At 39.9% G+C, this 22,067-nt stretch overlaps 1 protein-coding gene across 2 annotated transcripts in view; it reads right to left on the bottom strand.

Annotated features, from left to right (window-relative positions):
- The window catches only part of DOCK11 (dedicator of cytokinesis 11), a 212,592-nt gene that overhangs the window by 154,057 nt on the left and 36,468 nt on the right, over window positions 1-22,067 (bottom strand). For both annotated transcript variants that reach the window (XM_019717035.3, XM_074323192.2), the window contains exons 2-6: window positions 12,921-13,037; window positions 12,746-12,835; window positions 12,303-12,385; window positions 11,227-11,296; window positions 10,460-10,555 (exon numbers count right to left, since the gene is read on the bottom strand). In XM_019717035.3, coding sequence (XP_019572594.2) covers window positions 10,460-10,555; window positions 11,227-11,296; window positions 12,303-12,385; window positions 12,746-12,835; window positions 12,921-13,037 — 456 coding nt within the window. The remainder of the gene's footprint in view (window positions 1-10,459; window positions 10,556-11,226; window positions 11,297-12,302; window positions 12,386-12,745; window positions 12,836-12,920; window positions 13,038-22,067) is intronic.

Below are 22,067 nucleotides of genomic sequence, written 5' to 3'. Positions count from 1 at the left end.
GCTTACCAGGTATTCCTCAAACACCCCAAGCAAGCTCCTTCAGGCCTTTACATCTTCTATTCCCTCAGCCTGGAATCCTCTTCCCCACCTATCCATATTCTTCACTCTCTTCTTTCAGGTCTTTGCTTGAATCTTACCGCCTCTGAGCGGCCTTCTAGGACGACCTACCCTCATCGTAGCACCCTATTTTATTTTTTCTAGAATGATCACCATCCAAATAAATTTTATTAATTTATCTATTTGCTGTCTGTCTCTTTTAGACCAGTATCTATAACATATGACAGGCTGGAATCAAACGTTTGCAAAATAAATGATGAATGAATGAATAATCCATTCTCCAGTGTAGATTCTCTAGCAGTTTCATCCAATAGAATGGTGTTTAATTGTAATGCCCATATTCTTCCTCCTCCTCCTTCTTTTCTCCTTTATTATTTTTCCTAGATGGTGAACCCAGCTGAAAATTCCCCACCTTACTCAATGAGAAGCATGAATCCTGATGAGGGGCCCACTCAGACCACCAGGAGAATTAAACAGAGAGGAAGCCAGAGATCATTCTGAAGGCCCTGAGCTGTCTGGATGACTACTTTTTGAACATTTACCACATGACCCTTTCTGGAGCAGAAACAAAGGTCTTCTGTCACTCAGATGAATCAAAGATGGAAGGCAAGAAGTTTAAGCACTTAGTATCCTCAAATTAGAAAGCCTTTTATTATTTTATACAACAAATCTCAAGAGTGTTTCCCTATGTGTGTTACCTAGAAGTTAATTATGTTCGGCTCAAAATTAATGAATCAGGAGCCCTGAGAAAGGATGCTGTAAAGGCTTTCAGCAAAGTAGACAGGCAAAGTAGGTAGGCCAAGAGCAATGTAGAAATGGGGCCAGGGAAACTTATTTGACTAATGTCTCAGACAGAACAGAACGAAGAGGCAGCAAGGAAAGGGAGAAAGCTGGAGAACAAGAGACACACTTGTCTCAGAGATGTTCTGAGCAAAGATGAAAGAAACAATAGAGAAGAAAACCCCACAACTTACCAGAAAACTGAGTTGCGGTTTATTATAGATGAATGTCAGAAACTTCATCCTGCTGATGAACCTCTACCAGTAGGTTGGCAATCTAATATATCACTCACCTCTCTCCACCATATCATTTTACAGACCACCAAGTTTTAATATATCACATAGGTCTACCCTCTGGGAAACTGGTTTACAAAAACTGGTTAAGCTTTTCGTAAATAATTCTACCAACCATATCTGGGCACTGGAGATTTTTAAACTATTTAGCTAGAGGCAAAGTCTAGTAGGAGGGTCTATGATCCATCCTTCTCATTACAGACAAATTGTTTTATCAGCTTTATTTTCAGCATATCAAGACCCTGCTCAAATTTTCAGTGACTCTCAATTACCCACATGGTAAGGCTCACATGCCTGATCTGGCATTCAAGGCACTCCCACAATTCTACTAATAATATAAAATAATAATTACTGTCATCTGTGGAATGCTTACCCCTTTACACTCTGGCTAAGTGCTTTCCTCATATTATATCATTTAATTCTCTTAACGACCTTGTATGGTAATTACTAATATCATCTCCATGTTATAGAGGACAAACTGAGGCACAGGGAGATACCAAGCTCCAGACCAACTCTCACGACTACCCAACTTCTCCTAACACCTGTCCTACACATATTGCCTGCCACACTCATCTCCTTTCTGAGTCCCTTCCTTTGAGGCCCCACCTCCTTCAAGAAGCCTTCCCTGATCCCAGATCCCAGTGATCTGAACTCATATAACACTTGGTCTCTGTACTACCTTTAAACAATTCATTATTTTTATTGTGTCTCATCTTCCCAAATACGTTTTAAGCTCTACATACTATTACACTTCTCTTTAATCTCCACAATGCTAACACCTTGTACTAGCATTCAATATATATTTGGTGATGAATTCAGTGATTCCTGATAGTATCTGGCACATGAGAAGCCTCTAATAAATGGTTTGAAACAGTCATCAATGAATAAGGGAAAACAAAACATAAAAAAACAAATTCATGAGAAATCTCTTTCCCATAAAATGAGTGTAATCCATTTGTTAGCTGTGAGAGACAGTGTGGTAGACTTGGGAATACAATGCAGTAACACATCAAAGATAAAAGATTTTCTCTTCTTTTAGTTCCAAACAACACAGTGACCTTGACCTCCCAACAATTATTTTAATAGCATGTGTTTTTTAGGTAAAATCCTCTTTTGATTTGTTATTCTCCCACTGCAGAAGAGGGGGGAAAAAACCCTCCCCTAACAGTCAAAGAGTAAGTGAGGACTTTTAGCCTCTGCGTATATAACAAATGACTCTCTTTAGTGAAAGAAAGGAAAGAAAGAGAAAGGGCACTAAAAGTGAGTCATACATCAAACAGTTGAACTTGCAACCTGATAACATACCCGGATACTTCAATGTTGAATTGCTGAGAATGGGGAGAAGAGAGCTAGAGGAACGTGACCAAACTGAACTAAGAAGATGTATAAAGGTGGGTGTCCCAACGGTTGGCCAAGAATCTGCAACAGATTTTTTTTTTTAATAATGAAAAACCACCCTCGAGAGCAGATTCTTCCTTATTCCATGTATCACTAAATCCCTTAGGAAAAACAGTTCTAAATAATAGGGGAAGGTCATGTCCAGTATCAAAGCTATCTAGTCCACATCAAATTCCTTCACTGATATGGAAAGAAGTTGGAAAAAAAGAGATGTTTCTAGCAGCTACTTGAGAAATAGAGAATGTGAATGAATAGGTTTCTGTGAGGACTGGAGTTTCTGTCAAAGGGGATCATTGCTTTCTAATGATATCTTAAATTTATCTCCAAAAATTTTCTAGGAATTGAAGAGTGGCAATGGGGTGTGTTCTCATTAACTAGAAAGTACAAATTGAGGAAATTAATCACCTATGACAAAGCTTGTCTTGTTTTAACATGAACACCAAGAACAAAGCAAATTATAAGCTTTGGGTGAAGTGGTCACTGCGCCCAGACAACCAACAGGGCTTCTGCAAGAGGTACATGATACTACCAGCATCCTCCTCAGTGAAAGGACCTGCTCAGGCACTGAGACTGTGACTTGTGGAGTGATACACATCATTAGCCACTGTCCTCAGTTCTCAGCCAATAACAGGGATGCTCGGCAAGCACTTCTGGGGAAATAATGACAACTGCAGAAAGTGGTGAACACTCTACCCTAACAACAGATTAGAGCTGGGGGGAAGGTATATACTGGGGAAAATGCAAATTTATTCCCTAACTATTGGGTTGTATAATCTTCCAATATGAAGAACTCAGCTTAGTTCTTTCACCAGTCTCTTTTTCCTAGAGCCCATCATCACTGACTTTTCTTGAAAGCTTTCTGGCAGCTAGCTAGGGAGGTTTCACTTTCTAAAGCAGCCCATATATGAATTACTTTGGCTACATTATTCACATCCCATTACAGTTCACATGGCTGCTTTCTCAAAAGATCTTATAAAGTAGGAGTCTTCTGATTCCCTTTTATCTATTGGATTTTGCTGAACCTCTTCTAACCCTCTTTCCTTCATTCTTTTCTCCCTACCTTCTCTCATAATTTTAGTTTTCCCCTTCCTTGCTATTACATTCCCTTATTTCTGACAGTCAAAATGTCCAGGGAAAGAACTTGGACTTGTTTATAAAACACAGTTTAAACTGGTTGTGCATCATTTCAAATTTGCCAAAGGTCTGATTGTACATAATTTTAAAAATCCAGAAATTTTTAGATGAATAAAGAACCTTAAACATGCACCTCACTCTAAAAGGCACCAAGCTGCACTACTTTAATCCCTGTCAGCCCCAGAGAGATATACAGGCCAATGTCAAGCCATAGCATATCAAGGAAGCAGAGATAAAATAGGACGGAAGATAGCTCCTGCAGGCTGTTATTTGCCAATGAATCATGATGAACATCCAAATCCTTCTGCTGTAGCTTCCTGGTTAGTCTTCTGTGACTTTGCAGGGCTATCAAAGCTTGAACTTTCTGATGGAAAAGGTTCTCTGCTCTCAACTCTGTGAATGCTAGCACTGCGGTGCCCGTTGCTAAGGCTACCAAAGCGCCTCACCAGTGTGGGCTGAAGGTCTTAGCAGGCAGGGGACTCCAGATGCAAGGGTAAAACTGCCACCAGTATCAGGAAAATGACTCAGGTAATGGCATACCTGAATCATCTTCCCATTTGCTTGTGAGACTCATTAATATTCTTCACTTCAAAGACAACATAGTTCCTTTCAGAATGTCTCATAAACTCTGTCAGCCCTTTGCCTCAGTGCTTTTGCCTGTCCCTTTCCCAACTCTCCAAGAGGTAGGTCAGCCACTCACCCCACCTTTAGGTTTAGCCTTTCTCCTAGGCCTGAGCCAATCCTGGCCAAAGGCGGAGGAGGGTATATGACCCATCACCCAGTAATAGGACACCTAAGGGTACAAGCCAGAGTCCCACAATGCACCTTAGTTCATAGGCCTGGACTTCTGCTTTGGCCCTCACTCCAAATTCCAACTAGGCGACTATAAAACTGCTACCCACACCCAATCCTCTCCCTGTCTGCTCCACACATTCACATGCCCTCTATTTATATACAGAAAGAGTACAGTAAATACTGTAAGTTTCAACTAAGTTAGACAATGCTGAACTAGATTTAAAAAAAAAAAGAATTGTGTTTCTTTCTCCCTCCTTCTTTTGCCTCCCCCAACCAACTCCAGTTCAAGCCACTGTTTCTCAGTCTAATTGTGTAGGACACCGCTCGCTGGTATTATGAGCCTTGCAGCCCCCACCCCCGCCCCCGGAGGCAGTCGGTTGCCGGTCATCAGTTGGCTGCTCACAGCAGATCACGACAGCTCTCCTGGCCACTCACGCTGGCCACCGGCCACTCCTGGCAGCACACAGCAGCCCACGCTGACCTCCAGCTGCTCACAGCAGCCCAGGTCCAGGGAGAGCCATTGTTCACAATCTTAGCTGTAGATGGCCCAGCTCACTGGCCCATGTGGGAATCGAACGGGTGACCTTGACTTTGGGAGCATGTTGCTCCAACCACCTGAGCTACCTGGCCAGCCCAAGATTTGTGTTTTAACTATTGTCCTTAGTAAATTTATTGGGGTGATATTGGTTAGTAAAATTAGAGGTTTCAAGTGTACATTTCTATAATACATCACCTATATATAAAACGCAATTCTTACAAGAAAAAAATATATTGGCAAAATCCCTCAGATACCTTAAAGAAATCTGGCTGAACTTTCCTCTTATGCTCCTTCTAGCTGTAATAAATCCTGAAATACAATACTACTGCTATGGCTTAGGAGGTGAAACCAGAAGATATAGGATATATATTCAGCTCCCAGAAATCCACAATGGAGACCCATAATCCATAATGGAGAATAGCTGGGATAAGTGAAACCCATAACCAGAGATAATCCCCAAGTCTCATTATAGCCTACATATCTCAAATTATTCTCTATTCACTTTTTTAAAGAGGTGTGTAGCACATATCAACAATTTGGTTTAGCCTTCCTTTCCTTCTGTTGCCTACTGTTTGGTAGAGGTTTTAAAAAGCAATAAGAGTTTTTCTGGTATGTGAATTATATCTCACTAAAAACATCAACTCACCAAAATATGAACAGCTAGGGATAAAAAGAGGAAAAGCAAAGAGTCTAGCTCAGCAGCAGCAGAGCAACAATTAGCTGGAGAAAAGCAGCAGTTGTGCCCTTCAGCCAGGCCACGTGATCACCAGGGTGCTTCAGACTCACCACCCACTTCATGCACAGTTCCTGGCTGGCCCCTGTAAGTGATGGAGTTTGCAACCTCAGGGATAGCTAATACACAAGCTGAACAATCAACCTTTAACTAACTGAATTTGTTTTCTACTGCCATTGTAACAAATTACCACAAACTGGCTGAAAACAACACAAATATATTACCTCACAGTTCTGTTGGTTAGAAATCTGATATGGGTCTCACTGGGCTAAAATCAACATTGAAAGCAGAGCTGTTGTCATGCAGGGTGTCATGCGGGGTCTCTAGTCCCGCTCCCCACATGAGAGCTCCCCACATAAGAACGCAGGACATGGTGAGGCCAAAAAGGAACACCCACAGAGCCATAGATAGGGGAGTCATACCACTATAGTCTCGCTGGTGGCTGGGTTGGAGACACAGGAAGCAGGAGCCACACGATCCGCAACCTGCCGTCTGCTTCACTGTCAACCAACCAACCCCTTACTAACTGCACTCTGCCGTGCTAACTGCAATCTGCGCTTGCCAGCCACCATCTTCTTGCTAGCCCCCATTTGCTGCTAGCATATAGCCACAGCAGTTATATTAGTGGCCAATGGCTCACTGGTTACAGCTGACGGCCAACTAGCCACAGCTGATGGCCATCCAATCACAGTTGATGGCTATTTGCTACCTGAGCCAGCACCCTTTAGTGTGAGGCCGAGAACTGCACTCCTGGCTCTGCCCCCACACTCCACCCCTACATGGTCTCGCCTCACAATCTACGCAACAAGTTGTCTTCCGCAAGGGGCCCTGTGTGAGGAGCCTGGAGGTGAATGCAATATCCCGGACATAGCCAGGCTCTCTGGACACAGCCAGGGTGTGGGGGCAGAGCCCCAGAAAGTAGTTTCCAGGCTCTCGCCCTCACATAGACAGGTGCTGGCTCAGGTAGTAAATGGCCATCAACTATGATGGGATGGCCATCAGCTGTGGCTAGTTGGCCATCAGCTGTAACCAGTGAGCCATTGGCCACTAATGTAACTGCTGTGGCTATGCTAGCAGAGGAGAGAGGAGAGAAGAATGGGGGCTAGCAAGAAGATGGTGGCTGGGCTGGCAAGTGTGGATGGCGGTTTGCGGACAGTGTGAATCCAGCCTCCAGTGAGAGTATAATGCCGCCAGTGAGAATATAGTGGTATGACTCCCCTACCTATGGCTCTGTGGGTGTTCCTTTTTGGCCTCACCATATCCTGCGTTCTTGTGTGGGGAGTGGGAGCAGAGACCTCGCAGGCCTCCCTGCACGACACAGGGTTTCTCAGGGTACCACCAGTCTCCCCGGGCACTGCCAGGGCTCTCAGGGCACTGGCACTCTCTCTGGGCACAGCCAGACTTCCTGGACTCAGCCAGGGTTCTCAGGGCACTGCCACTCTCTCTGGGCACAGCCCAACTTCCTGGGCACAGCCAGGGCCTCTCACATATTCTCGACAGCGGCTGGTCAAGACACAAAAGCAAACATCTGCCAGTTCCACTACATGGTGATACGTTCCCAAGCAAACAGTCAAGCAGTCCATTAAATTAGGGATGGAGCCCACTCCCCATAGTCCACAGTCGTTCACCAGGGCTGTGAGCCTCACAATCTGTGCCCCCTCCGCAGGGCGAGGGCTCCAAGTCCTCCCCAACCTGGGGGTGAGGGCCTCAGCAAGCACTTCCCAGCTCACAGAGCAGCAATAACCTTCGCTTTCTTCGACCTATGCTGGTCAGATAACCGTCCACGTTTTTCCACTCCTCCACGGGGGTCCAGCTCTCCAGTAGCTGCTCCTCCTGGTCTTCCTGAGACTGAGTGTTCATACGCACAAACTGCTCCACTGCCCTTTGGAGAGCTTTGGCCAGCACCATACCCTGCTCGCTGCGCCATTTGTCATGCAGGGTGTCATGCGGGGTCTCTGGTCCCGCTCCCCACATAAGAACGCAGGACATGGTGAGGCCAAAAAGGAACATCCACGGAGCCATAGATAGGGGAGTCATACCACTATAGTCTCACTGGTGGCTGGGCTGGAGAAACAGGAAGCAGGAGCCACACGTTCTGCAACCTGCTATCTACTTCTCTGCCAACCAACCAATCCCTTGCTAACTGCACTCTGCCGTGCTAACTGCAGTCCGCGCTTGCCAGCCACCATCTTCTTGCTAGCCCCCATTTGCTGCTAGCATAGCCACAGCAGTTACATTAGTGGCCAATGGCTCACTGGTTACAGCTGACGGCCAAGGAGCCACAGCTGATGGCCATCCAACCACAGTTGATGGCCATTTACTACCTGAGCCAGCACCTTTTAGCGTGAGGACGAGAGCCTGGAAACTGCACTCCTGGCTCTGTCCCCACAGCTGTGTTCCCTTTTGGTGGCTCTAGGGGAGAATCCATTTCCTGGCCTTTTTCAGCTTCCAGAGGTTGTCCACATTTCTCAGCCCATGGCTTCTTCCTCCACTGTCAACACCAGCAACATAGCACCTCTCTTTGACCCTGCTTCTGTCCTCCCCTCTCTTTCCCTAACTCTCTTCAGCCTCCCTCTTCCATTGTAAGGACCTTTGTGACTATACTGGGCACACCTGGATAATCTCCCTATCCGCTGATTAGCAATTTTAACTCCCCTTTGTCATGTAAGGGAACATTTATAGATTCCAGGGATTAGGACATGGACATCTTTGGGGGAGAGGTTATTCCTGTGTTTCCCCAAAAATAATTCCTAGCCAGACCATCAGCTCTAATGTGTCTTTTGGAGCAAAAGTTAATGTAAGATCCGGTATGATATTATATTATATTATATTATATTATATTATATTATACCCGGTCTTATATTAAAATAAGACCAGGTCTTATATTAATTTTTGCTCCAAAAGATGCATTTGAGCTGATGATCCAGCAAGGTCTTACTTTCAGGGAAACACAGTATTCTGCGCCTACCATATCAACCAATCTGTATTTAACAAATTATGAAAGAAAATTTAAAGCATGCACTTTTTATAGGCAACTGTATTTTTATTTTCAATATATGAGCTCCCACAAAAGATATGTATAGCAAATTATAATTTACAGGCATTAGAATAACTCACCATTGAAAGGAATCCTGTGGTGAATTGTTTTGTACAGATATTAATTCCATAACGTCTTATTTTATGAATCCAGATTTCCATACATTATATTTACTTAATGTTGGGCTAAAGTTCAGGTATGGATAAAACACCTAAATATTTTGAGAACGTTAGGGGAAGGGAGTGCAGTCAAAAACTACAGAACCATTTTATGACAACCTGCACAGAATTACCACCCTCACACACGCATTTCTGAACCTGACAACTCTGATATAGGAGATATAATAAAGATTTGAGTCTCACTCCCTCAGCTAGTGAGCACCAATGGTGTGCTGGTTAAGAGCATAGGGTCAGGCATCAGCCTGCCTAGGTTCAAATCCCACCTCTGAAAACTTGGAGCTGTCGGACCTGGGATTAATCACTGAATTTCTTTGTCCCTCACTTTCCACATCTATAAACTAAGAATAATACAGTACCTGTAACATGGGGCTGCCATGAGGATCAAATGAGACATAGAATATAAAACATACAGTATGATGCCTGGCACTTATTAAGTCCTCAACAAATTGATTCTCTTATCATCACCATGTGTGGAGGTCCTTGATTAGGTACAGGAGACACACAAGAATCATCCTACAACTTTGATTCGTTATTTTCAGAGCTTGAAAATGAAAGTGAGAACAGGACATAACCACTAAACGGAAAGCAGCAGGCAAAATATTAAATTAAGATAAAATTTGAGTCTTCCCTTGGTAGACACCCATGGTTTCTGCTTGCAGGCAATGGGAAAGATAGAATGACCTTCAAAATGTAATGGAAGTATGAATCACCCTCAGCAAACCACATGATCTTACATTGAATATCTGAAAGAACGGTTATATTTGGTATCAGGGAATAATTTGTTTCTCTGCTCAGAATCTTCAAGTAGCTTGTTAGTCTTACTTCCAATTTTAATAGCTCTTCACAGCTTTCCAAACAAAGCCAACCTCATGTCTGAGGTATTCAAAGCTCTGTACAACTTTATCTCTCTGTTTCTACCTTTGTCTGACACAAACCCCTTACACAAACTCACTATTCTGGCCAAACTACAAAGCTCTCTAGCTCTGATAGTATTAACGTACTGCTTTATATAGCAGTTAATCTGCCATGTTTCTTATCCAGTCTAGAGGCTATGGAAGGACCGGGACCCCATCTTACATAACCATTTTTTTCCCCACAGTGACCAGCATGTAAGAAGCTCTAATTAATTTTTGCTAGACAAATGGATTATGCTATCCTTCTAGTAATTGCATTCATTTCCACATAGGAACCTTTGATGCCGTTTTCTTTCAAAGCTCTTTTATTCATTCAACTGACAGCCTCCTTTTTAAACTCATTGATTCAGAAGATAATAATTACATTTCTTTAAAAAGTTGCACTTCTAAATTCATCCTGAGGTTTCAGATTTTTACAGTTCCACGCATCTGTGAGAATCCTCTCATTAAAGTTTTGTTTTTTGTTTTTTTGTGTGTGGGGTTTTTTTTGTGTGTTTTTTTTTTGCTAGCGCTCATCTACGATTTTTTAGAAGACATGTTTCTAGACAGGCTACTCATGAGACTATCCTTAAAATGATAAAACAACATAACTACTTCTTACCTTCATGGTAACTGTGATGGTGCTATTTACATTTGCTTTATGCAACCAGCCCTGTTTTATCACACCACCCTTCTGAGAACATAAGGAAGATGAATCCTGAAATAAAGCAAAAACCATCAGTGAAACAGCAGCCAGCCATCTAATTAAATATTTGGTGGGACACGAACTAGGCCCCACCCCATTTTCTAATTAAAGCATAAAGTTCCCTTTTCCTCCGTGAAGATGTCTGATTAAACTTGAAATTTTTGACTATAGAATGACAGGCTTTTTGCTGCACAAACAGTAGGCACTCGATATTTACTAAAATGTATGACCCATTTTCTGGGAAAGTCTTCTGCATTATGTAAACAGGCAAACTGCATCTCAAAAATGTCACATCCAGGCCATCTGTCCTATGAGGGATCTATCAGGCAGGAGAGTCCAGATGAATCACCACACCACATGCCTACTGCGGGAAAAGCAACTCCACAACCATGTCCCACAGGTGGGAAAACATGTTTATATAAAAATCACAGCCCATTTCACTTGATTTTTTTCTCAATTCCATTTGGAAACACAAATATATATATATATATATATATATATATATATATATATATATATATATATATATATATAATTTTTTTTTTAATTTTGAGAAACACTCATTAGTTTGAAAGCTGGCCACAGATCATTCAAAAACATGTCTTTCCCTCATCTTTTCTCAAGGAAATCTCTCATAGCAGAAATGATTTTGAAAAAACCAGTATAGTCGCCCCCATCTTTACCTCATCTTTCTCACAGTCCTCATCAATTTCAAATACATGATTGGGAATCTTTTCTGGTCTCAGAGACTTGCTGAAAATGCAAGAGAATTGTCTTAGACACTGAACAGAACAAACAAAACAAGATGAGCAGACTTCTTTCTTTCACAACCAAGAAAATGCCAAGACATGAGGAGGAAAAATTCTTTGCTCCCTTCCAAACTCAGATTCTCCCCTCTGACTAAACTTATATTACTTTTTATATAAAAACTCCCACATGTGCAGCCAGCAGCAAAGACATAACTAAGCCCAGATACTTTGTCAGGGGAGGGCAGAAATTGCCAAAGGATGTGTGCCAGAGCTGTTAGTGGTGGCAGAACCTTAACTTTCACCAGGTCGAAAAGCAACATAGTGTATGTAATTCTGGCTCTTCCATCTGTTTGCTGTATGACCTTGGGCTGATCATCTTAGGATTCAGTTTTAAAGGACATCTTTAAGACTCAGGTTTCTCCTCTGTGAAAGTGCTTTGAAAACCACAAAAGCCTACACAAAGTCTTATTTCTCCAAAGCATATCCTTTGAGGCTGGTAGCATTATGGACAAGAAAAGGGAGAAAAGTGAGGGCTCAAACAATTTGAGTGACTGGCCCAATGTCATCTAGGTAGTATGTGGTAGAAATAAGATCTGAACCCTGACAGTCTGGCTCCTGGGCTAGTGTGCTCACAGCAGTTCTTCAACTCAACTGAAAGAGATGCCCTTTTGTCAAGAGCTGTCTGGAGTCATCAAATCGAGCCAAATAGCTTTCTCATTGACACCACGGAAATGCTCACTAAGTTACCCAGAATCAAATAAAGATGATTTTATATATCAATATAGATACACCAAAGCCAAAAAGTGAACTCACGCATTTTGGAAAAAGTTTCAGCGAGCAGAGTTAAAACATATTCAATTACCCAAAATACTGCATTTATGAAATATGCTGGTTGGTTTACGTTTTGCTTTACCATAAATTATAACTAACAAGTTTCACAAGTGGTTAAAAAAAAACTAAAATGTTTCATAATTCTCCTTTTGAAGGTTTCCCTTGAATTCTGAACTTACCATGGCAACATTCGAAAGTCCCCAGAGAAATCTTCATACTTGTAGTTTATCACATGCCAATCTGTGCTGTAGGTTTTAATACACTGAAAGAAAAGAGGAATCGTAATTTGATACGTAGAAAAGTACACATATATCCACTTTTTAATCATTTGGGAAATGTTGGTACTGGGATCTTCCTCTGGGGATTAACTGTGTCTCCCTAAACCAAATGGCAGCACTGAAGTACTGACTCCAAGTGCAGACCGTATTCAAATCCAAAAGAAAAAGACTAAGAACACATGCTATACCTGTGAAAGTGTTCAAGCTGTATCCTCTGTATCACATCATAGAGACTTGTTATGTAGGTCAGTTAAGATACAGCAATTTTTATTTTTCATTTACAGTAAAGGAAGAATAGTTTAGATATATGATGAATATTCCTCTGTGGACTTTGAGCCTCTTACCTCTTTGACAAACAAACTCTGGGCCCTTTTCTCAGCGTCTTCTGGTACAGTGGACTGTACCGTTCTGCGCTGACGACTTATCACCGAGATCTACAAGACAAGGAGCATTCTTGCTGTAAGAATTGGCTTGGCAAATGCAGGGTTTTTTTCTTTTAAAAAGTTCTTGTGAACTCACGGATATATCTTCCATTGGAAACATAAGCAGGTCTCTCAGGGGGTCACTGAAAATCTGGGTTTTTCTTTGGTTGATGACATTCTCATAATCCAAGGGCTCGACCACTTTGGTCTTCTCCTTAATAAGAGACAAAAAGAAAAGTTAATGTGGGCTAATGCCCATGAGTCTCTCCACGTGCTAAAGATACATTATTTCACAAAAGAAGGGATTACAGATGATAATAAGCACTTAATGGAGACACTTTTTACAAAAGAAATAGTCCCCATAACTAGATGCACACACCAAACACATACATACATGCACAGACTTCTCTGCTAAAGACAAGAGTTCTGATGAAAGAGCACTGAATTCTGCTTATCCATGTGCCTTCCAAAAATATACTGAATTTAAAGTAAAGCGAAAAGTGGTATATTGGAAGCCTGTCAGTTGATACTGACTGTACATGTGCTATTCACTGGGTAACTGAAGGGGAGAAAGTATCAACATTCATATGCCTACTCTGTACCAGGCATGCTGTCCAAAGGATGTATCAAGTTCCAGCACAGTGGAGGCAAGCACCCGTATGGCATACTGGAGATGTTTGATCCAGTGGTCAGGACATAAAAGGGTGAGGTTCCAGGTGGCAAAGTCAGCGGATCTCTGTTGGACTTCCAGAAGACCTGACCACTGACAGGCTAAAGTTATAAAGAGCTCAGTCAGTGACTCTGAAAAATCTAGGATATGATTTATTAATAAGAGTAATAGTGTTTACTGAGCACTTTCTATATGCCAGGCACCATGCCAAGTGCTTTCTCTACATTTGTTCATGTAATACTCATAGCAACTCTATGAAATGAGTTTAATTTTTGTCCTCATTTTACAGATGAGGAAATCCTGGACTCAATTCAGGTTAAGTAACTTGGCCACCTTCAGAGCTGGAATTCAAACCTGGGTCTATGACTACAAAAGTTCTGTTCTTTCTAGCTCATGCAGCCTTTCCTCCCCTCAGAAATACAAGAAGATACTAATGTTCAAGATACAGAACTTGGAATAAGGTACCATCACCTACCTTCCTATCGTCTTTTCCCTCACTGAACTTAACCACGATCTGATACGCCATCTATTTCACCTCTCTGTCTATCTAAGGGCAGGGATTTTCCTTTATTAATTAGTTCACTGCTCTAACCCCAGTACCTAAAACATTCATTAATTGTTGAATGAACTTTGAGATATTCAAATTGAACCAGAGCCATGTCTCAACACACTATTCTAAATCAAGGTGTGTGTATGTGTGTGTGTGTGTATATATATATATATATATATATGATTTCTAATAATAACATTTTACTTAAATCAAACTAAACTATTTTTTCTTAAAAAATTTATAATAAAAACTGTAGAAAGATAACTTGAATTTTAGATATATTAAAACTTATCACAATGGATGAATTTAAGATACATTAAAACTTAGTATCATAATGGAATAGGGGTTATATTAATATTCCTGTACACAGTACTTGAGGCAGTCTCCAGTACACTGTATCCACACAATCCTTTGAGGATGGTTTTTACAATACACAGTGCCCAATAGGTTACAGTGATAGTGCAGGTCCATATCTGAAGGGCATCTCAGATCTTCCTCCATAAGATTACTTAAAAAAATTAGAGTAAACCACATGACCAATAAGAATCAATGGTCAACAGGTCTAAAAGATCGAAACAAAAATGGTATGGAGGTTTCTCTAAAAATTAAAAATAGAACTACTATATCATGTAGCAATCCCACTTCTGGGCATATATTTAAAGGAAACAAAATCACTTTCTCGAAGAGATATGTGCACTCACATGTTCACTGCAGCATTATTCAAAATATAGAAACAACCCAAGATATAGAAACAACCTAAGATACAGAAACAATCATGATATAGAAACAACTTAAGTGACCATCTACAGATGAATGGATAAAGAAAAATGTGTTTTCTATATATAATGAAATATTATTCAGCCATGAGAAAGAAGAAAATTTTGTCATTTGTGACAACCTGGGTAAATCAGGAGGGCATCATGCTAAGTGAAATAAGCCAGACAAAGACAAATACTGTATGAGCTCACTGATACATAAAATCTACAGAAAAGTAGAATGATGGCTGCCAAGGGCAGAAGAATGAAGGAAAATGGGGAGATGTTGATCAAAGACTTTCGGTTATGAGTAAATTCTGAGGATCCAACGTACAGCATCGTGACTAGAATTAACAACACTGTTTTGTGTACTTGAAAGCTGCTGAAAGAGTAGACCTTAAAAACTGTCACTGCACACACAAAAAAGGTAACTATGTGAAGTGATAGATGTGTTAAGCAACTTGATTGTGGTAATCACTTTGCAATCCATACATATATTAAATCATCACACTGTACACTTTAAATATATACACTTTTATTTTTCAATTATACCTCAATAAAGCTGGGGGAAATATCCTAACAAAGATATACTTCATTTCAAGTCCTAAATTTGGATTTGTAGAACCATGAGATCAAATCAAGCAGATCATCCCCATCATGTTTGTGAATACTTGTGCAAAATGAGTCAAAATAGGAAAATGAAATCCTATGTGGGGAACTCAGAGAGTTTCTGATAAGAAAATTGGACCCCCTTGTCCCATATGTAACATGTTCTCGTGGACCCAAGTAAAAAGAAACTGTGACTGCAGCTTCCAGCTCTAACACTCAAAGTCTGTGATCAATTTCTCAGAGCAGTTAAATTATTTAAGCCCCATCTAAGAAGGCAAGCTTTAGGCACTGAAAATAATTCCAAAGTCTTGCCGTTGTTGCCAACTATCCCCGCAATACAGATTGCAAAACAGTCCTCAAATTTCAATGTTTAACCTGTTAAATTAGCATCTATTAACCTCTCTGTACAATAATTTCACAAGCACCTGCTCCAAGTAACTTTGAGAAAGAAAAAAAAAAATGCTCCTTCAGCTTTGTAATGTAGTTGACAAATTAATATGGAAAAGCATATATCAAAATGAATCACTTATTTAAATGCACAGTATATACCCTCTAAAAATGAAACTCACAGCTCCCCTTGTCTTTTGAAGGCCATATATTCATGTTATATAAAACAACGTTTCACTTTTCATTTTAAACTGAAAAAACTAAGCATTCTGGGTCTTCATTCCTACTTCCTTTGTCAGGGGTAACTCAATTACAGGAAAGGTTGGGGTGGCTCTCTGGGTCTCACAAAGCTTCCCCTAATAGAAGATCTAGGCCTGAGCCACTAGCCTATCGCACCCCTGATTCCAATCCCCATTTATTTCTCCACCCCATCCCAGGGAATAAAAGTACAATTCAAATATATGGTGATGGAAGGAGAACTGACTCTGGGTGAACACACAATGTGATATGTAGATGATGTATTACAGAATTGTACACCTGAAACCTATGTAACTTTACTAACAATTGCCACCCCAATAAACTTTAATTAAAAATAAATAAATAAATAAATAAATAAATAAGCACAATTTAAACTAGAAGTGGGAGAGGAGTCAGTCCCAAAAAACTGCACCCTACATTTCCCTTCCAGTAGGAATCTTGTAATTCTGTTGGCATTAGAGACAAGGAAACCTTTGACTTCTTGAATTATCATGATTTAATGGTGGTTCTGCCCTGCAGTCTAGAACATATCCCTTATCGAACCTTCCTATCTATCTTTTATTATTAGACTTATACTTTAAATAAAGCTTCTATCACACACAAAAAGGGTCATATCTCAGGTCTGTAATTTTCTCTTCCTGCTAGTTTGTGCACTGACTAGCCTGAAAGGTGCTTTTTCATAATCAAGAAAACTGTCTTGTAATAAATGGTACTTTATAAACACTCAAATAATAGCAAAGTCCCACTGTGCACTGCTATACAGTTCTGTAGCAGTGTTAAGTAAAAGGCAAAAACATTTATACAATCTGGACTGAAGGAAGCATATGTTTCAGACTTCCCTTCCTAAGTAGTGACAGGAAAACTGTCAACTGAAATTTGGAACCTACTTAGTTTTCACCATGAAGGAAAATTTTTTAAAAAAGGTTTACCTTTAAAAGTTCTCATTCATTGATTCCTAATGTCTCTTGACATACTTGCTAGTCATATTATTCATTTTCTGTTGTTGAACTTTCAATATACATTCTACCTATTTCACACTAAAACCTTTCCAGTAGACAAGGAAAATACTGTCATTTCAACTTTATACATGAAGAAACTGGCTCAAGGCTTAAGATCAACTGTCTATATTTAGTAGCAGAACCAGAATTCAAATCTAGGTCTTCCAGTGCTGATCCTTTTTCTTTTCTTATCAGTGTTCCCAAGACTTGACTTATTCACATGCAATATTCAAGATTTTTGGCACAACTTCTGTATTATCATACACTTCATTTTTTTCTTCAAATCAAATCTCTTTATTGAAATACATTTACTGAAACAGTAAGCTTACATCATCCCCATAAAATAAATCAGTATTTTCCTTATCTCTAATAAAATAAAATAGAAAACATCATCTTTATGCCATGGTTCGGGGCACAGTGCACTCTTCTAGGCTTACTCCGGTCGCTAAGGACCAAATCTAAATGAGCTTCCATGTGTAAACCCTAAAACTGTGAAGAAATGCTCAATTCCACAGACTGAGATAACTGTCTGATTTTTAACATAGAGTGAAAGGACAGAGAATGAAACAGGAAACTTATCAGTACAGATTTCGTTACAGTCTGCTTCTTGGTCCAAGGAGAAGGAAACAAGAATCCTAAGTAGTCACTAACAGCATCAAATCCTTAGATTTAGGATTTTGTGGGGGTTCCTGTGCATCCTGTACAGGATGACTGATCCTTAATCATAACTGTATCTGTATAAATATAAAACCAAGCTGGCAATCCTAGAAGAAATATGTAGACATTCACCCATCAACCACTTATGTATTTAAAAGCACACATGACTAGCAAGCCTATTTATGCTATCATTAGAAACTTAACCATATAATTTCAATTTCATTTAAAACACAATAACAATCACAAAATATTTCTTTGTCAACAAGAAATCAGCCTGGGTCACTTCTGCTTACATATCAGACCAAAGGTCATGAGTTTACCGGTGAATCTTTTCCTTTAGAAACGAGTTCTCCTTAAGAATTCTAAGAATGTCTCTTCTGTAAGACTAAAGTGAACACTGACTTCACACAATCCCTCCTGAAGCACAATCGGAGGGAGACCAGAGGCAGACAGAAAGCTTGGCAGTGGGGCACAGGGCCATCCCAAAACTCTCCCTACACCACCACCACCACCACCTCATTCTCCAAATTAATTTTCAGTGCAAAAAAAAGCATGGCAACAACTGGTTTAAGAAAGAGAATGATTTAACCCAAAAATGAGAAGCGCATTTTCACAATATTGCTGTCACACTACTGTTTCAATGGCATCTGAACATATTCTTACTGAAGATAAAACACTCTTAGGAGAGAAGTAACATACCCAAAAAGAGAGGGTTACTCGATGAGTCTCTCCTTCCCATCATTCCTCCACCTCCCTCCCTTGGGTATTTCTTCAGACACCCTGGGCATTCAGCTCCCCTTTTGTTTCAGGCATTTGTAGCAGAGTTTGAAGTGCTTTCGCCACAGAATATCTTAAAATTAACACTTTGCATTCAAAATGGCCACTGGGGACATGCAATTTCTGGGAAGGCAGACAAGAAAGTGAGTTTGTTATAAGGCACATTTATCAAGTCCCTGCGAAGGTCCAGGCTCTCTGCTAGTGCATGGTAATATCGAGATGAAAAAGAACCAGACCCTGCCCTTGAGAAGCTCAGTCTAATGGGGGGGGGGGGCAGATAAACCCACACCAAGCCATTAAGTTGACCACTGAAGCTGTTGTAAATTAAACCCCATTTGGCTTCCCTGCATCTGACACAACCTCTGATAGCCACATCTTGTTCCAACAAAGCAAGTGAACAAGTGTTTTTGCATGCTAAAGTGTGTGAGCCCATCTATTCACATTTATTAGAAGGATTTCCCTGTATGGGTATGTGTGGTCCCCAATCATTTCATCTTGTCTTCTACTTTTGTTGAAAAACTCCTTTAAGATCAGAGACCAGGTAACTGTTGAAGAGTGGTGTGTGAGGATGAGGAGCAGCAAAAGTTGTGCTGTAACTAACAGAAGTGAGAAATGTCACTACTGCAGACTGGAGATTTCTAGAGGAAGACCCTACACAGCTTGGCAACAAACCATAACTAAGGACCTTTTTCATAAGGTTCAAATGAACAGTATTTCACTTGGTTCTGACCCTTTCTTTTCTAAATCATGTGATTACCTTCACCAACTAATTTCTTTCCTTCTTTCCCAGTTAGGAACTCCAAGTACTGAAGCACCTCTGAATTGATATAATCTGGTGATGATGCTAGGGGAGAGAAGGCCATCTTTTTAATTAGCACAATCCAACTTGGCAAAATAGACGTGAACATATTTCAATAAAGATTGTTTTTTGGGCCAAATCTTGGCACAAAAACCCACCTACAAACTTCATTCAAGACACTAACCTTTCTTAAATCTAACTAAGGGAAAAATCACACTTTTCATGATACTGTTGGGTTATGCTTATCCCCAATCCATACCTTGGCTTCTGCTATTCCTCTGACAGCCCGACCTCCAACCTCTCTCACCTACGGCCCTCACTGTCTTCACCGACCACTGTGGCATTTACTCATATATAGCACGGAACTGCTTTGTGGGTAGCTTGCTTATTAGTCTCCTTAGGAGGACTACACTCATACTTTCTCTGCCACTTACACTGAACATTACTATATAACAAGTTAAGCATTTTTATATCTATTATTTCATTTAATTCTTTCAAAACCCTGCAAGGGAGCTTTTATTATGCCCATTTTACAGATGAGGAAATTGAGAATTAGGCAGGTCCAGTGTCACACAGTGTATTTGATGGACTCCAGAGCCAGTGCTCTTAACCATGGTATATATAAACCTATGTACAGTGAACTTAACAAAAACAAAACATTTCCCCACCCTTGCTCCTACCATATTTCATTTCCTTGGATGGATTTTGCATTTTGGTATTTGTTAAAGCTTCCTCAAACTATGCTATCATTTCAACCAAAGTGAGATCTTGCCTTCTCATCACCCTGTTGTAATTGCACAAGGAGTTTTGCATTTCTAAGCTGTTGCTTCCACCTTAGCATTTGTCATCAATGAGTAGGAATTAGCACATTAGGTCTTTTACTTTGGGAAAAGGAGTTGGCAGATTCAATTTCAAGTGGGTAAAAAATCAAATTACACACACACACACACACACACACAAGGAGTTGGCAGATTCAATTTCAAGTGGGTAAAAAATCAAATTACACACACACACACGAAAAAAAAACAACAGTAAGATATTGTCAAGTGACCCTGTCTAATTCATCTCAGTATCCTCCACAGAACCTAGAAGACAGCCATGAGAACTACAAAGCCAGAAGCTCTTGTGATTCATGAGGGATAACTATCTGAATAATACATGGAGACTGATCTGACATGTATGCCTGCCAAGCCCAAATGGCAGCACACAAAGAGAGAGGTATAAGTCATTGCTAAGGCTTTCAGAATTAATTTTCAGATCCCAGCTTTAATTTAGGAAGAACTTACTGTTCTAAGAATCAACAAAATGAGATTTGAAAGGTATTTCAATCTAACATAGAAACATTGAGGAAAATAAAATGCATTTTTGTCTTCTAGAGTTTTCGCACAGGAAGGGAATCTTTTTAAATGCCATATTACTTCCCTATCCCAAGTCTATTTAGCAACTTATATAAACTGAAGAACTATTTTTAAAAACCTACAGCGAATTTATATTATTTTTTTAAAGTCATGAAATAAGTCTACATGCACATTATATGATTAGTTCCAACTGGGTTAACAAGCGCTTTTCATTACAGCCAACTCAAATATTATGCAAATAATCTAGGTTATCTACAAATGAATAAATTTCAATGAATGCTATACCCCAAAATTTCATTTTAACCAATAATTACAATTGTATTCAATATGCTTTCTGACAGGTAGGAACTCTGATTTGAATTCAATCACTCCTGACCTTTTATGTTCCCTTTGTGCTAATAAGCATTTATATGACTCAAAGATAAGACAAAAAGAAATAAAAATGAAAAGAAAGGCTTGAATAAATTGAGAGAATGGCAAAGTACCTTTTTAAAACTAGAAGAACATTGTTTCTAGTCTTTAGCAAACCCTTATTAACAAAATGAAAAAAATGTGCCTTGGTTATACACAATGGCTTTCTAACAAACCAAAGAACAAGTTCACGTAGATGTATGCTCGTACAAGATTACTGCAGATAATTCGTTCATACAAGGAGAAATTAGACGGTATTCATTATGTGCCCACCAACTGATTTATAACCTGAACCTCATTGATTTTTTCCTGAATTTTATCAACAGAACCATAACATACCTTGCATTCTTAAGCAAAGCAAAACATAAAGTGCACTGGTGTTCTATAGGTATGTGGATTTACCAAGCTGGTTTACTTGCACTCAATGAAAATATAAAAACCTAAAGGTCCTGTGTGTGTCCATTTGAATACAAAGCAATACAAGCCTATTTAGTTACAAAATCTCAGTAATCTATAAAGCAGCCACACATCATTTCCTACACTGGATCCAACCATTGGTGTACCCATCCCATTAATCTGCTCCTGATAATGGAGCAATGAAAATTGATGGGCCCCATTTTGAAAATCAACCTTTACAAGGGCAAAAATGCATCTTTTAAAAATATTTTCATTTTCCATAATTGGTCGTATTGCATCTTTCCATTCATCTAAATTCTCTCTGCCTTTTTTGAACCTACCAATACTTTCAGTCTACACCGTTTCATGAGATAATATATGAGTATTCTAAAAGCTATTTAAAGCAAATAAGTGATAGCTCCTTTGATTTTTCTTAAGATTGCCTCTTTAAAATGTCAGGAGATGCCGCAGTTTTTGGTAAAATATTCCAGTATATGGGGACCTGATTCATGTACATCCCATCTACCCACTCAGGATTAAACAAGTATACATACCCTCTTTGGCTAGGTTCTGTCTTTTGGTGAGGTGAGACAGGAGTCTATAGATGGTTGCCAAAGTC

The sequence above is a fragment of the Rhinolophus sinicus genome, chromosome 18 (assembly GCF_057876585.1).
Source record: "Rhinolophus sinicus isolate RSI-liver-muscle chromosome 18, RSI-T2T, whole genome shotgun sequence".
Taxonomy (NCBI): Eukaryota; Metazoa; Chordata; class Mammalia; order Chiroptera; family Rhinolophidae; genus Rhinolophus; species Rhinolophus sinicus.
The sequence above is the reverse complement of the archived record's forward strand: the minus strand, read 5'-3'. Positions and strand labels throughout refer to the sequence as shown.